A 17,059-nucleotide genomic window follows, 5' to 3' on the forward strand; every position below is an offset into this window, starting at 1 on the left:
AATTTCAGTGTCAGCCGACAGTGAATCCTGCCCTAAGTGCTGATGCCAGGACTGAATGGGGGGAGCTTCACGGTCCCAGTGGGGATGTGACTGCCGGAGCCATTCAGGACATGCTAATGGGCCAGCACTCGTGGCACATGGAACCAGTGCAATTCCATCGAACGCCTGTGTGTGATTTGCTGTGGTCGGGATTGGCACTCGAGAGCCTGACAAGCTGCAGCTGCATATAAGCACTCCATGCCCCACACACTCTCATTCCAGTCAAGAGGATGGCACGCAGAGAGCAGCACCGAGGTCCGCGGACGTAGAACTCGAGATATTGCTGGATGTCATGGATGAAAGGTGGGACAGCCTATTCTCCAGATTGGGAAGGAGGTTATGATACTCCGAACTCAACCAGGCCTGAGCAGAGGTGACAGTGTGTGGGCAGTGGCTGAGGTCCAGGACAGGGCAGCCATATCATGGGCAGCCATATACCAGGGATACATGGACATTGCTGCAGCGCTCCAGAGCATGACTCAGTCACAATGGGTCATGGCTGCGGGTGTTGAGAGCATTGACTTGGCACTGGCTGACATGAACCAGTCACAGAGGGACCTGGCACGGTCACTGATTGATGTGGCACAGTCCCAGAGGGACGTGGTGCAGTCCCAGAGGGATATGGCATAGTCCTGGAGGGAAATGGCACAGTCCCAGGGGGACGTGGCATAGTCCCTGTGCTCCAAAGCCACAAGCTTGGAGACCTGGGCTGAGATGAGAGTGAGCTTTCTGGATTGGCAACGCCAGCTGACAGCGGAGCCCCCCTAGCGTGCTCCGGCCACGCCCCATCCCACGGAGTAGCCCACGGGTCATTGGGCACCCCAAGGGAGTAGAAAGTGATGGGGCCATGCCAGTGCCTCCAGCAGGGGAGGCGCTGGAACACCATAGTGCCTCAGAATCCCTCTCACCTGTCCCTGGCACATACATGGGCAATGGGCAGAACAGGCTGGCCCCATGTCACCTGTGACACCCGGAAGACTGCCGGGCTCATCCAGACTGGGTCACTCCAGAGGACGGCTACTGAAAGGGACCAAAGTCACAGAGCAGGATACGCAGCAGGCTGCCTCCACATCTGCTGCACCGCCTGGGGTCCCAACTAGATGGAGCATTAGGCCACATAAGGTTAGAAAGGTAGACACCAGTTAAGTTTGCAGAGGTGCAACCCATAGGATGGCATTAGGGGCTGGGCCACATTCATTGTACTTCGGACAGTAACTAATAAAGACTAGTTCACAGACATTCCGAACTGCTTTGGTCTTCTATCCGCAGGGTGTGAGAGATGGGCTGGGCTGGGTGCAGAGGGTGTGTCGGGTGGGGGGTGGTGGGCATGCGGGAGGCTGGTAATGTGGGGTGTAGATGTTGGAGCTCGGCATGGGCCAGATCCCCTAAGACAGTCGAGGCCAAAGATGTGGGGCACCATGTGGTATAGGCTACCCAGTGGGTGGCCCATCACAACTTACAGCCCCCAGGAGCCCCCCCCCCCCCCCCCCCTCCCTCCCGCCCTCACTGGCTGGTGCCTGCTCCTCTGGGTAGGCTCCTGTTCTGCAAGGCCCTCCCTCAGCAGCTCCTGTTTGTGCAGTCTCAGTGCATCGGCAAGGGCTGCTGAGGCCAGGCAGATGCCAACCATTCCTGGCTGGATTCCGAAATCCATTGTCTTCAGTGGGTTAAGGGCGGAGAAGTTAGCATGGTGAGTACTCCAAATACCTACCCAGGTTCAATAGGCCCCTCATCCTGGCATATTCCCTCCAGCCAGCGGCACAAATGTCCACCTACCATTGTTCATTTGGAAATTCTTCCTACCTCCGTTATCTCTCTCAGCAGCCATGGCACCCGGTCCCTGTTTTTAAATGCCACAAGTGAACCACGCCTGCATCACTTCCGCCTGGTAGAGGAGGAGCATCACGGGAGGCAGGAGACTAGCAGGTCGTGCCCGTTTATGATACGTTAATGAGTGCTACTGTACGTTTTTGTATGTCCACACCGGCGCGGGGTATCGAGGTTCGGAGCATGACGTTCCGTTTGGTGCCCGGCGGTGAGCTCATTTTTCAGTTGATGCCCGATTCTCCGCCTGATTGCAATTTGCAATTCTGGTATCGCTGGGCGGAGAATCCTGTCCGATATCTCAGGATCTTTAATATCCATCTAAACACAGTATTGATAACAGCAGGAATAACATATCTTCGGAAGGAGACATAGAAAAGCTCTATTATACAAATTTAGAGATGTGAATATTAAAATAAACACAGAATTTGCATACATTTGGAAACTTTATTTGAAATAATGACTGCCAACTAACCAGCATCCATATGGACATCTTCTGCTGTATCTGCAGCAGTAGAACTGCCATTCTCGATCCAGAACAGCTTCAAAGTACTGGCTTTGTACTCCTGCTACGATACCATTATTTGAGCAAGTTTGATACCTGAAAATAAACAATAATCAAATGTTCATTATTTTCAAAGCATGCTTTAAGTGAGTGCAGGTTATTTGAGCATCAGCTTAAGAGCACTTTTGTCACCATCATATGCAGTTCCACCAATTCAATGGCTTTCGGCTGGCAAACACTACTGATGTGCACCTCTTGATTGTGATGCCTTATAGTCCGTAATACACACAGGGCAATAGCATCACATCCAAATAAAAGGTTAATAAAATTTCATTAGCTGTTTGAATCATCCGCATTGTAGTATCTATGAAAATGAACCAATACTTCAGGTTACGGCTATGAAGGAGTAGGTCGCACATTTGGTGGCTCCCGCTCAGATCGGAACTTTGGACCCTTTTCCCTGATTTTTTGTCGGATCTGAAGTGGAAAATTGATGTTGGATGCAACTGTGACGAAGAATCCTACATCAGTGCATGGAGAAGGGGACCAGGAGTGCTCGCAAAGGAAGAAATAGGCAAACGGAGAAGGCTTGGGCTGAGGCTGCAACAGGAGAAAGCATGGCGAAGGTCCGGAGATCTGCCTTGATGACCCAGTGGTCGACGGAGCAGTTGATGTAGTTTATACAGGAAGGATTCGCCAAGCAGAAACAGGAATGCTTGGATTAAGGAGTCGATTGCGTGGCTGGAACTCAGACTGGATGCTCAAGATCGGGTAATCCAGACAGTGGAGAAGGCGCTGGCTGACCAGGAGGAACAGCAAACTGCGGTGGAGATGGAATTGGGGTTGCTGAGAGACCAGCGGAAAAGGCTCCTGGAGAAGGTAGAGGACCTAGAGAATAGGTCCCGCTGGCAGAACCTGAGAATCGTGGGTCTCCCAGAGGGATCCGAAGTAACGGACACAGGGGCATACATAGCGGGTATGTTTGAGAAGCTACTGGGGGGGGGAACGTTCACCCGACCCTTGGAGGTGGACAGGGCACACAGAGCGCTAGCGAGGAAGCCGCGTGTAGTTGACCCCCCCCCCCCCCCCCGAGAGCAATGGTGGTGGGATTCCACAGGTACCTGGACAAGGAGTGCATTCTACGGTGGGCCAGGCAGATACAGAGCTGTAAATGGGAGAACAGCGTCCTGCGTATATATCAGGATCTGAGCGTGGACGTGGCCAGGAGAAGATCAGGGTTCAACCAGATAAAATCGACCCTTTGTAAGAAGAAGGTAAAGTTTGGACTACTGCAGGGGTGGGCAAACTACGGCCCGCGGGCCGCATGCGGCCCGCCAAAGGTCTTTATGCGGCCCACCAAGATCAAGTCATTAGAAAAAAAAAAAAAAAATTTTTTAATTTTTTTTTTTAATTTTAAGGTTAATGGGGGGGGGGGGGGGCTGTTGGGTTACTGGTATAGGGTGGATACGTTGACTTGAGTAGGGTGATCATTGCTCGGTACAACATGTGTTTCATGTGAAGTTTCTACTTTAAAATATTAATTAATAAAAATTAATTGCTCTTTTTTCTTTAAAAACCTTTTATTTTGGCTATTTTAAATATTAATTATTTTAATTAATATACTATGCGGCCCTTTAAAATTGTGAATTTCTGAATGTGGCCCTTGCACGGAAAAGTTTGCCCACCCCTGGATTACTGTATCCGGCCCGTCTCTGGGTTACCCACGAAGAACAACATTTCTATTTCAAGTCGCCTGAGGAAGCGATGGACTTCGCTAGAAGGAAAGGGCTGGTAGCGGACTGAGGTGTTTGGACTGAACTTTGTTGCAGTGTTCATGGGTTTTTTTTTTGTTGTTGCTTCTTTTTTATTTTTTAAAAAAAAAGAAAGACCAGTTTTTGTCTTTGGACGTTATTTGTAATGCCTGTTGTATTGAGCTGGGGTCTGCGGACGAGCTGCTTGTGTTAAAATTTGCATTTGCACTGATGGGGGATGGCGGTGTGAATGTTAGATGTTGGATCTTCTTTCTGATTTTCTTTGTGTTTCTTTTGGGCAATTGGGTTGGGATTATTTATGTTTGCATATGTGTGGGTCCGAGCGTGGGGGGGGGGGGGGGTGGAGGGAGGTATGGAACAGTAGGTGGGAAAATGTTTGGCGCCATGGGCGGGGGACACCAAGCTAGAAGGGGGGCTAGCTCAAGGAAGCGCAGTGGGGGGTGAGCAGATGTTATGCTTGTTGAAGGGGGCTTTTTGTATAGTGCTGTTACTGGGGGGGCAGGAAATATTCTGCCGACGGCGGAGGGACTTTTGCTGTGGGACAATAGGGAGGTCGGGGACGGAGGCTGCCTGGGGGACTGGCCCAAGTAAGGTGATGTCTGATTGGCGGAGGGGGGGCGGGGCGAGAAGCTGATCAACCAGGCTGATCACATGGAACATCAGAGGGCTAAATGGGCCAGTTAAGAGGGCACCCGTGTTTGCGCATTTGAGGGGACTGAAGTCGGACATAGCAATGTTACAGAAGACGCACCTTAGAGTAACTGACCAGGTCAGATAAGGAAGGGATGGGTTGGACAGGTTTTCCACTCAGGGCTGGACTCTAAGTCTATAGGGGTCGCAATCCTGATTAATAAGAGAGTGTCATTCGAAGTGGGAAGAATAGTTGCGGACGTGGGGGGTCGGTACATCATGGTTAGTGGGAAGCTGGAAGGGCTGCCGGTGGTACTCGTGAATGAGTCCGTGCCAAATTGGGATGATGTGGAGTTCATAAGGGGAATGTTGGGGAAGATCCTGGATCTGGATTCGCATAAGCTGGTCATGGGGGAGGATTTCAAAACAGTCATTAACCCAGGGCTAGACCGGTCTAGCTCAAGGACAGGCAAGGTGCCAGCAATGGCAAAGGAGCTAAAGGGGTTTATGGAGCAGATGGGAATGGTGGGTTTTGGGAGATTTGGATGGCCGAGAGTGAAGGAGTTTTCCTTCTACTTGCATATGCATAGAGTGTACTCCCGGATTGACTTTTTTTATCCTGAATAGGGCTTTACTGACGGGGGTAGTGGACACTGAGTATTCAGCGATCATGATCTCGGATCATGCCCCACACTGGGTTGACCTACAGGTGAGCAAGGATGGCGGCCAGCGCCTGCACTGGAGGCTGGACATGGGATTTTTAGCTGATGAGGTGTGTGGGCGGTCGATGAAATGTATCCAGAACTATCTGGAAGTCAACGACACGGGGCAAGTTTCGGCTGCAGTGCTCTGGGAGGCGCTGAAGGCGGTGGTTAGAGGGGAGCTGATCTCGATACGGGCCCACAGGGAGAAGGTAGACAGAGCAGAGACGGACCGACTGATAAAGGAAATATTACAGATCGACAGGAGGTATGCGGCGACCCCAGAGGCAGGGCTTCTAAGGGAACGACCGAGGCTACAGGCGGAGTTTGGCTTGTTAACTACAGGGAAGACGGTGGAGTAGCTGAGGAACGTAAGGGGGGCGGTCTATGAATATGGGAAGAAAGCCAGTAGAATGCTTGCGCAGCAGCTTAGAAAGCGGGAGATGGCCAGGGAGATTGGGAAAGTAAGGGACAGGGATGGGAACCTGGTCATAGATTCAGCAGGGGTCAGTAAGGCGTTTGAGGAATTCTACAGCAGGTTGTATGAGCCGGAACCCCCAGCTGGGCCGGAGTGGATGAAGCAATTATTAGGGAGGCTAAAGGTTCCAAAGTTTGACGAAGACTTGGTAGAGGGCTGGGGGCCCCGATCGGGTTGGAAGAGATAGCAAATAGGCTGAAGGCCATGCAGCAGGGTAAAGCCCCGGGACCGCATAGGTACCCCGTGGAGTTTTACAAACGTTCTCTGGGATGCTGGGGTCACTGCTGATGAGGACAGTCAATGAGGCAAGGGAGAGAGGGGGGCTTCCCCCGACGATGTCACAGGCCACTATCTCATTGAACCTGAAGCGGGATAAGGACCCGGAGTTATGCGGGTCCCATAGACCGATCTCCCTACTAAACGTAGATGCCAAATTGCTGGCTAAGACCTTGTCCTCAATGATAGAAGACTGCGTTCCGGATGTGATTGGGGAGGACCCGACGGGATTTGTTAAGTGGAGGCAGTTGGCGGCCAACATAAGAAGGCTGTTGAATGTTATCATGATGCCCCCAGAGGGTAGGGACGTAGAGGTAGTGGTCTCAATGGATGCAGTGAAGGCATTTGACCGGGTGGAATGGGGCTATCTGTGGGAGGTCCTGGGATGGTTTGGATTTGGGCGGAGCTTCATTGACTGGGTCAGGCTGCTGTATCAGGCGCCCATGGGAAGTGTTCGGATGAACAGGCTGACATCGGGCTAGTTTAGGCTACACCGGGGAACATGGAAGGGATACCCTCTCGCCCCACTGTTGTTCGCACAACCCATAGAACCACTGGCAATTGCGTTGAGAGCCTCAAAGGGCTGAAGGGACTGGTCGGGGGGGGGGGGTGGGGTGGGGGTGGAACACAGAGTCTCGCTATACGTGGACAATTTGATCATATATGTGTCGGAAGGGATGGAAGAAATTATGGGAATTCTGGGGTATTCTGGCTGGTTTTCGGGCTACAAATTGAACATGGGGAAAAGCGAGATGTTCACGATCCAGGCAAGGGTGCACGCGAGGCGATTGGGGATCTGCCGGTTAGAGTGGTAGAGGGAAGCTTTCGGCACCTCGGCATCCAAGTGGCGCGGGAATGGGAACGGCTGCACAAGCTTAATCTGGCCCGACGAGTAGACCAAATGAAGGATGGATTTTCGAAGGTGGGACGTGCTCCCGCTGTCACTGGCTGGGTGGGTACAGACAGTGAAAATGACGGTTCTCCCGAGATTCCTGTTTGTGTTTCAGTGCCTCCCCATCTTTAGTCCTCGGTCCTTTTTTAAACGGGTCAATAAGGTGATCTCTGGCTTTGTATGGGCGGATAAGACCCCGCGAGTTAAAAAGGGGATGTTAGAGCGCAGCCGGGGGCAGGGGGGCTGGCGCTGCCGAACTTTAGAAATTATTACTGGGCGGAGAATATAGCCATGATTAGGAAGTGGGTGGTGGTAGTGGTGGTGGGGGGGGGGGGGGGGGGGGGTCCGGTGTGGGAGCAAGTAGAGGCAGCATCTTGGGGCAGCAGGGTAGCATGGTGGTTAGCATAAATGCTTCACAGCGCCAGGGTCCCAGGTTCGATTCCCGGCTGGGTCACTGTCTGTGTGGAGTCTGCACGTCCTCCCCCTGTGTGCGTGGGTTTCCTCCGGGTGCTCCGGTTTCCTCCCACAGTCCAAAGATGTGCGGGTTAGGTGGATTGGCCATGCTAATTGCCCGTAGTGTCCTAATAAAAGTAAGGTTAAGGGGGGGGGTTGTTGGGTTACGGGTATAGGGTGGATACGTGGGTTTGAGTAGGGTGATCATGGCTCGGCACAACATTGAGGGCCGAAGGGCCTGTTCTGTGCTGTACTGTTCTATATTCTATGTAAGGGCACTAGTTTGGGGCGTTGGTAACGGCTACTCTGCCATTCCCGCCGGCACGCTACTCCCTGTCCCGCGGTGGTCGTGGCCCTGAGAGTCTGGGGGCAATGGAGGAGACATGTGGGAACAGAGGGAGCATCGGTCTTGTCCCCAATTTGCAATAATCACCGGTTTGCCCCGGGGTGGTTAGATGGGGGTTAAGGCGATGGCAGAGAGCAGGGATCGAGAGGATGGGTGATATGTTTATAGAGGAGAGCTTTCCCAGCTTGAGAGAACTGGAGGTGAAATTTGAACTGACGGGATGGAATGAATTTAGGTACCTGCATGGCGCGAGACGTCCTGCGCAGGCAGGTCTCAACCTTCCCACTCCTACCACCAAGGGGGATACAGGATAGGGTAGTTTCCAGAGTCTTGGTGGGAGAAGCAAAGGTTTGGGACAGTTATAAAGAGCTTATGGGGTCAGAGGAAACACAGACCGAGGAGCTGAAACACAAATGGGAAGAGGAGTTAGGAGAAGAGAGGATGGTCTCTGGGCGGATGCGTTGAGTAGAGTCAACGCATCCACAACATGTGCCAGGCTCAGCCTGATACAGTTTAAGGTCACTCACCGGGCTCACATGACAGTGGCCCGGACGAGCAAGTTCTTTGGGGTGGAAGACAGGTGCGCACGGTGTGCGGGAGGACCAGCAAACCATGTTCATATGTTTTGGGCATGTCCAAAGCTTATGGGATTCTGGCAGGGATTTGCGGATGTCATCTCCAAGATGTTGAAAACAAGGGTGGCGCTGAGTCCAGAGGTGGCGATTTGTGGGGTGTCGGTAAATCCAGGAGGAGAAAGAGGCAGACGTTCTGGCCTTTGCCGCTCTGGTAGCCTGGAGGATATTATTAGCTTGGAGGGACTCAAAGCCCCCGAAGTCGGAGACCTGGCTATCTGACATGGCTAGCTTCCTCTGTCTGGAGAAAATGAAGTTCGCCTTTAGAGCGTCAATGTCAGGGTTCACCCGGAGGTGGCAGCTGTTTGTCGACTTCTTTAGGGAAAATTAACCGTCAGCAGAAGGGGGGGGGGGGGGGGGGGGGGGGGGGGGGAGTGGGGGGGCGGCTGTGGGGCTAGTTTAGTGTAGAGTAGGGGGTTAGAAAAGGTGGGACCTGTGGGAGAGGAAGACGGCTTTTGCACTATGTTTATGTTTGTCTGTACACTGTTTCTTCTGTTACTGTTATAAAACCATAAATGCCTCAAAAAATGTTTAGAAAAAAAAAAAGAAAATGAACCAACATGCCAAAAATCTGATTGGGATCACGCAGATTTAAACTCTAATTTTCGCAATTAATTGTGTGTATGGGAATGTGTTTTGGGTTTGTACCAATTAAAGCCCACAGCATTGTCCGCACACAGTGAATATTGGAAACTCTGTTTGAATAATGTGCACACCTCGAAATGCATGACTTTCTACTCATCTAAGTTAATAGAGGGAAATTGAGATTTTCCTTCACAAGTAGTTCATGCTTGGCGTATAAATAAGGGACATGCAATGACCATTATCTTTATGAATTCTCAGAAAATTTTGATAAGGTGCAATGTAAGAAACCTGCTGAAAAATACAAGACATGATACGAATAGGATTAAAGGGAGGCTGTTAAAGGAAATTGTACAGTGACAATTCATTAGAGTTACATCTAGAATGAAAGATTATAATAAGAAAAGCTCGAAAAATTAGCAGGCATACAGGAAGTTAAGGGGGATCTCATAGACGTTGTGAAAGATTTTGAGGGGGTGAGCAATGAATCAGGAGAATCAGGTGGGAAGGACAACAGGCATGTAACAAAGCCTGTCTGAATTTCCCATCCATTAATTTGAATGGGTTGAAAAAAATCAAGGTGGCTCCATTATTGTTAGTGTCCACCTTGCAATTTTCATCCATAGGAAATTAATATGTCCGGAAACATCATTCTGATTGTTTCTACTGGTTGACAAGTTGGCAACAAAGCACAGCAACTGAAGATTATTACTGGAATGAAGGGGGTAGTTAGAAGTAATTTACACAGGATGCACAGTTTCTCAGATGGCGGCTCAATTGGCTGTTAAATGACAGTGGGGTAGCCATTCTTCACCTGGGTAGACTCCCCACAGACTCTTTTGCCAAGGGGGAGGGGGGTGGGGGTGGGGGGAGTAGGATTGATGGTGTCCAGTGAAATCCAACCCGTGGATTCCTTTATTACTTATGATTATTGAGACAGAAATTGGAACATACTTAAAAATGAAATTTGATAAGCATCTGAAAAGTAAAACTATAAAAGATTTAACAAAAGGATAGAGAAATGGGGTTAGAATAACAAAAACCTGAGCTGATGAGCTAACACCATCATAAACATTATGTGCGGTATTTATGACCCCACAACACCAATTGACGCAAGATCCACTTATTGAACCAGTGGCAGGCAAGTTTATCACCATGCGAGTTGCTTGTGGTCTCCCGTGGTAAGGGGTGGTGGGGATTGGAGTGCAGTGGTGCCTCATTCAAAAGCACTCAGTACATTATTGAGCGACCAGGCATCTGGAAGGCATGGCACTGAGAGCACCTTGCTGTCAATCCCTATATTCCCCCCTGAGCCCAACCCGGCAAAACCCCTCTTGCTGTCACTTACTGCTGACCAGGGTTTCTTTGCAATCTAAGGCCTCCAATGGGCGTAGCCACTATCTCCCCAGTGGCACTGCTGAGCAAATGAGCCTCCAGCCTCTGGTTGGCTGTCAGCTGTCAGTAGGCAGGACCCATCAGGGTCCTCATCCCGTGGAAGGCCCACTGACGGTTTGTTAGTTGCCTGATTGGCTCATAATTCAATGGGCCTACCGCAAAAGAGGCAATGCGGGTCTCTTGTCAGCTCTACAGCTGGCAGCTGAGACGTCTGTCACCTCCCTACAGGCTGAATGGCCCTTGCTGAGACAGGTGTAAACAAGAGAAAAATAAAATAAAAATGGATTGTGAACCATTTCAGAGCATAAGAATATTATCACATGTGCCAGCAATATCTATAGGTGATTTTATATTAAACATGCAGCCCTGCAAGAATAGTTTTCACACAGATGTCATGAGCTCCATGCATCACGCTCCTTGTTTGTATTTGTTGACAGCAATTTATGGAAAAAACAGTCTTCAAAAGATGATTAAGATTCTGACAGCAGCTTGTGAAACCCAGATATTTTAATTCCCAATGCAAGAGATTGCCAGCTTAATGTTTGCCCATGCCACTGATAGAGGAGAGTTGTATGCCTGCCATGGGCCTCCAGCAATTGCTGCAGGTAGGTGCTGGGTGGTGCAGCATACTCAAAGAGTACGCTGCTTTTCGGGGGCTGGAGAATCGAGGAACTGCCGCCAGTCCCGATTTTGTGCGCCAAAATGGATTCTCCGCCCCGGTGCCAGCCGGTGCCGGGGCGCAGAGAATCTAGCCCCTGTTTTAATCTGTGATTAAATATGTTTCTGGAAATTTTATAACATGACTTGACCCACAGCTCCAGTCAACACACCCATCCTTGTGATGCACTGTTTTCCCACGCCAACTGGAAAGCAAAAAGACTCATTACTCAGATGGTTTGACTGCCAGCCAAACAGCCTTCTTTCCCATTTTCAATATTTTTGTATCTTCCAAAGACAAAATGACGAAGACAATAATATTTTTTCATGTCCCAATTATTTCTCTCCAGGGTTGCACACAGTCATTTACAATTCCTGGAGACTCCATAGGAGTCCATTGGCAACCATAGGAAGCTGGGGCCAGGCAAAGCAGGCCTGGTGATCAGGGTATGGAGTTATCACTGAGCACTTGTGCTACCTCTACCCCTGTCCAGCTGCATCCCTCACACCAGCCATGAGAGTACTATATGCAGATCTCATATCGAAGTTATCCTTCATATGCAGTTCAGTATCTGAGCTGTTGGTTGCAAGAAATTGGGTAACAGCGTTTCTTCTTCATTGTCTTCCTGCACTTCTACAATTAACTGGCCAGTTTGCTGTTCTTTCCTATCTGAAAGGAGAAAGATTCAATTGGGTGGATTGTGATTAATGCAGGGAGCTGGTAGGGGGGGCGGAGCAGAGTGCATGCTTACATCCAGCTTGTAAATCATGGTGCAATGGCTGGCAGTGTGGGATAGGAGTGTGAGACTTGTCGCAGAGCTAAGCGTGAGGGTAAATTGTAGCGATGAATGTGAAGTGTGGTTGTAATTGACAGAGATTGTTGGTAGGTGAGTGACGTGGGTGCAGTGCATTGAGCAGTTTCGCAAGTCTCGTGCTACAGTTGATGGGATATTGCATCGGGAGATACATCCACTGAGCTTGATTACTCGTGATGTTATTGAACTTTTTCTGGCAGTACATCCAGGTCCCCTGGCTTGGCTTCTGGCATTGGCCGCCACACCAACCGATCTCACTGCCTTCACAAAGTTTGTTTGCAGAAACCCCTGACCTACTGTGAATAGATGGCATCTCTCCTCCTCTCTACCACTGGAGCCTCCAGTGCAGCAATGGAAAATCCCAGAGCTTTACCTTTGTCAAATTGATTCAGTTTACCCCACAAATTAAAGCTAGCCTGCACTTTTAAAGGGTAGGGGCATTCTGCCAGAATGCCCCTACCCTTTAAAAGTGCAGGCTAGCTTTAATTTGTGCTAGCATTTCATGATTTTTCTTCCCCTGTTCAAGCATGGGGCCATTCAACTGTGCACTTAGCACTGGCTGCATGCTACACCATTTAAATTAGCAAGCAGCACAACATTTGCATTAGAAGCAACATGCTCAGGTTAATCACACATCAACTTCCCAATACCCGTTTTCAGGGATTATTGTATTTTGCAGTGTATATGTGTCGCAATGTGGGTGAAGTTACGGTTTGTTCAAACACCGGTCCAATTTCCACTGCCGGATGTCTGGTTTACACCACTCTTGTTTGGCAGCCAACAGCTGTTAGCTCCGTTGGAAAGACGGTGAGAAAGATGGCATGTGAGGGTTCTTGTTGCAAGTCTATCCCAACGCTCCATTAACGGTGTGTTTATATAGCAGAATTGTTTCCACTGGTTGCAGGTGTATGTCAGTTTTAGAGGTCACACATTGTGACACTTTGTGTTGCTGCTTCTATACAGTACTTTGTTTCTCAAGCCATCACCTTTTCACATTCCTGGAAATTTACACCGAACAAACCCTGAAAATATTTAAATACTCAGATAAACTCCCTGAATGCTGGGTATGTAAATGGTTGGCAATGTCACTGTTCCCTGTTCCACACCCATCCCTCCTCAGCCTCACTAAAACAAATATTGTGCCCTTATTCATCTTTCATCTTCCCTGCTCACAAAGATCTACTGAAAATAGAATGGTGTGGAAGCCAGGGGGCTGTCACATGCATTCCTTATTCATGGGCGGGATTCTGCTGGAATCGGCAGGAGTTGGGGGGGGGGGCAACTCTGGCACCGAGGAGTGGCGTGAATCACTCCGGTGTCGGGCCGCCCCAAAGGTGCGGAATCCTCCATACCTTCAGGGGCTAGGCCGGCGCTGGGGTGGTTTGTGCCATGCCGGCCGGTGGGGAAGAGCTTGGCCCCACGCCAACCGCCGCCGAAGGGCCTCTGCAGGCCGGCACGAGTTGGCGCATGCGCAGGAGCGCCAGTGTGTGCTGGCATCATCCCAGCGCGTGCGCAGGGGGGGGGTTCATCCCCCCGTCGGCCATGGCGGAGGAGCACAGCGGCCGACGCGGAAGAATAGAGTGCCCCCACAGCACAGGCCCGCCCGCGGATCGGTGGGCCCCGATCACGGGCCAGGCTACCATGGGGACACCTTCCGGGGCCAGTTCCCCTGAACCCCCCGAGGACCATGGAGGCCACCCGTGCAGCCAGACGCCGGTAAGTACCTACTCTAATTTACGCCGGCGGGACCAGCCGAAAATGGGCGGACACTTGGCACATCGGAGGCCCAAGAATCACCGCGGCGGCCACTGCCAGCGGTCGCCGACTGGCGCGGCACGATTCCTGCCCCGCCAAATCCCCGGCGGGGGGGGCGGAGAATCCCGCCCCATGTGTCTTAGCACAATGCTTGTTTAAGTCATTATTATTCTTCACAATGAATTTGAAGAAAACTATTTGATTCAGCGATTGTCAAAGTAGGTTCCATTTAAAAGAATGCTCAGACAACACCAACACCAAACCCACTCGAGTATTGCCCACTGTAGTTGTTTCTCCGGCGCCCAAATGTATATTTACCTCCCCAGTCTCCACCCCCTCCCTCCCCACCCCACAAATGTTGTAAATAGTTCTGCCAGTTGTACAGAGTTGCTGCTGTTGAGCTGGTGCACAATACCCTACCAGTTATTCTATTTTATTTTTTATTATCACTTTTTTTTTGGTACGTTTGAGTGTGCCATTCTATTATGTATGAATATATATATATTATATATATATTTCTTATTCTGTGTACATAACGGTAAATATATCCCGGTGCTGTGGGATATGTGGAAATCTGATTAGAGCAATGCAAACAATGTAACTTCCGAGCTCCGGGGTGTCATGTGTGGGGGGGGACCCCAAAGATGAGCTGGGAACCAACCCCCCCACCCGACCCCCCCACCCGACCCCCCACCACCACCCTGCCCCCAAATCTCGGAGATTACCAGGTAAGGTTCGCAATTGTCCTGCACTGGGAACCATCAGAAAATTGTGATTTAAATCACAAACCTCTGATAGTTCTGACTGTCTCACATCAAAGCTACCCAGAAAAGTTAAAAGAATTAAAACCACTTCTAGCTCCTGGGTAATTATTATACAGCCCCACGCCAAACCCTCACGGGACTTCCCTCAACACCCCCAAACCTCAAGGGGCTCCTCCCATCCCCTAATTACTCTCCCCTCTCACAGAACAAATATCCCAGACTACAACATTCCACCTCTCCACAGGACACCCCCACCACCCTCCTAATCCCCGATCCCACCACCCCTTCAAGGTCTGACCTGATTCCCACCCAGGCTGACCCAATTCAACCTCTTCCAATGTCTGACCATGGCCTCCTCCCACCAAGGCCCAACTCATTCCTGATTTCCCTAATTTGTGGTTATGTAGGTCTGACATTCTCTTGAGGTTCAGGATGCTCTGCCCATGCTCTTGATGTCTATTGAAATTAGGTTAAATCTGTCTCTTTGAATGGTGCTTGACTGTGTCTTCGCCGGATGCTGTAGCTTTTCAATTACCGTTTCAGCACGGTTTTGATCTCTGATCCATACTTTCTCTCCCCTTCCAAGAATCAGAAGGTCTTGAGCACTAAGCCTCTGGTTAAACATTCGAGTTTGACTCACTTAGTAGGCTTCTTCCTGCTTCCTAGTTTGACCATGGTTTTCCACCATGGTAGCGAGGTGTGGGGCAGGAACGAGGCTTGTGTGGAGACCCATTATGTAACAGCGTGGAGCGAAAACTAAGCAGACAAGATCAAAATTATCATTCTTCTTCAGTAGGGCATTTATAGGCCATGCTCCTTGCTCAGCTTCCCTGTCAGACTGAGGCCAGGAATTTATGGCCCTGCTATGGCATGTCTCTCCCCAGCAGATGTGGGAGGGGCCCTGAAATCCTGGCCTGAGGGTATTTTGCGGAGCTTGTGGCATGCACAAATCCATAAAATGCTGCGCAGGATTGAACGCACTCATTGGAAAATTGTGGTCCACTATCAGAGATGACAATGCATGGAATGCCATGTGTGGAGAACATTTTCTTTAAGAAGGCAATAAAGGCTTTTGCACCTCTATCTAGCGGGAATAATAGTTTACTACAATAAGAAATATCTTCCCTTTATAGTGAAAAAAGCCCATGTCAAGGCGATCGCAAGGCCATGACGGGAAAAGAAGGCAGAAGTGGCTCTTTTTTCTCCTGTCTGTGAATGGTGTAAGTGATGAAATTGGAGAACATCCCTTCAACAGAGTGTGAAATTCCTGGCCACCATACTGAATGCTGTCTCCTGGCTCAACACTAGTTTAAACCGAGATACCCTTGGTGGATCTGCTGGAGGAATTGCAGGCAGAGAGTTTGGCGTATCACCACTGCTGCATCGTATAAAGTGAGATCATCTACAGTGCTGAACTGGTGATGCTGTTTGAAATATTTCCTCAAGATGGAGTTGCTTGGAATGTACTGTGGCCATCCATCTGGCACTACGTGCGAATCTGGATTCGCCCTTCATCTTGTCTTTGGGCTGCACAAAACCCATGCAACCTCTGATCTGTTGCTGGCAAGTATTTGGTAGTTAAGTCTGTGAAGGCTTCAACGTCGGTTATGAAGGTTGTAAATTCCAGTACTTGGTAAGTGGTGGATGCCTTGGACAGTGGATTGGCCATAGTCTGATATTTATCCTGCATGTACTATGTAGTAGCATCCTATTGCAAGAGCCTAACTCGGAATAGCTGAACCCTGGGTGGTATCTTTGCGATTTAATTTGTGTTCAGCAGGATTACTGATGGCTTATGATCAGTCCCAATCTTAAATTACAGGCCCAGTACAAAATCAGAGAGTTTCTCACATGCCAAAGTCGCTGCAAAGGCTTCCTTTTTGATAACCGCATAGCTCTGTTTAGTCTCGGGTAGTGACCTGGATGCTTAGTGAACAAGTCTTCAGTTGCCTTCACTTTGGACCTGGAATAGCACAGCAGCCAGTCCCATTGCAGATGTATCACCTTCCACAATTGTGGGAAGTTAGGGTCATAGTGGACCAGGACCTCAGAGGGTGTTGGCATCATTTTGCTTTGTTGAGTCCTGTTGTAAAATATTTCTTGGGGTTAGTTTATCTGGGGCATGATGAGGCAGGAACTAACATTGTTGGTTGACCATACCCACAAACCTTTGTAGCCCCATTACATTATAGGTGGTGGGAGTTCTCTTATTGCCTTTGTTTTCTGGTGGCCTGTGGTAATTCCAGTTACCTATATAATGTGCCCCAGGAATATTTATTGTGGGCCTTAAAAGCTCTCACTTTTCATTGAGCGTAAGGCAACATCTTGCAGCATTAGTGAGACTTCCCTGACAGGTTTGTCATGTTCCCACTTCGCCAATCCATGGATCAAGATGTTGTCCATGTTGTCTTGTTATGCTCTTGGCGTAGCATAAGCGGCTTACTTGATGTGCACTCTGACAAAGGAAGGTTCAGATGTGGAGATAACTTCAACACGTTTATTGAACTGTTTACAATTCTCCCACTAGGGTTCGCCTCTACTGTTGA

At 49.7% G+C, this 17,059-nt stretch overlaps 1 protein-coding gene across 1 annotated transcript in view; it reads right to left on the bottom strand.

Annotated features, from left to right (window-relative positions):
* The window catches only part of dpt (dermatopontin), an 80,909-nt gene that overhangs the window by 46,278 nt on the left and 17,572 nt on the right, over positions 1–17,059 (bottom strand). Inside the window, exon 2 of the mRNA XM_038802064.1 lies at positions 2,336–2,461. Coding sequence (XP_038657992.1) covers positions 2,336–2,461 — 126 coding nt within the window. The remainder of the gene's footprint in view (positions 1–2,335; positions 2,462–17,059) is intronic.

The sequence above is a fragment of the Scyliorhinus canicula genome, chromosome 7 (assembly GCF_902713615.1).
Source record: "Scyliorhinus canicula chromosome 7, sScyCan1.1, whole genome shotgun sequence".
Taxonomy (NCBI): Eukaryota; Metazoa; Chordata; class Chondrichthyes; order Carcharhiniformes; family Scyliorhinidae; genus Scyliorhinus; species Scyliorhinus canicula.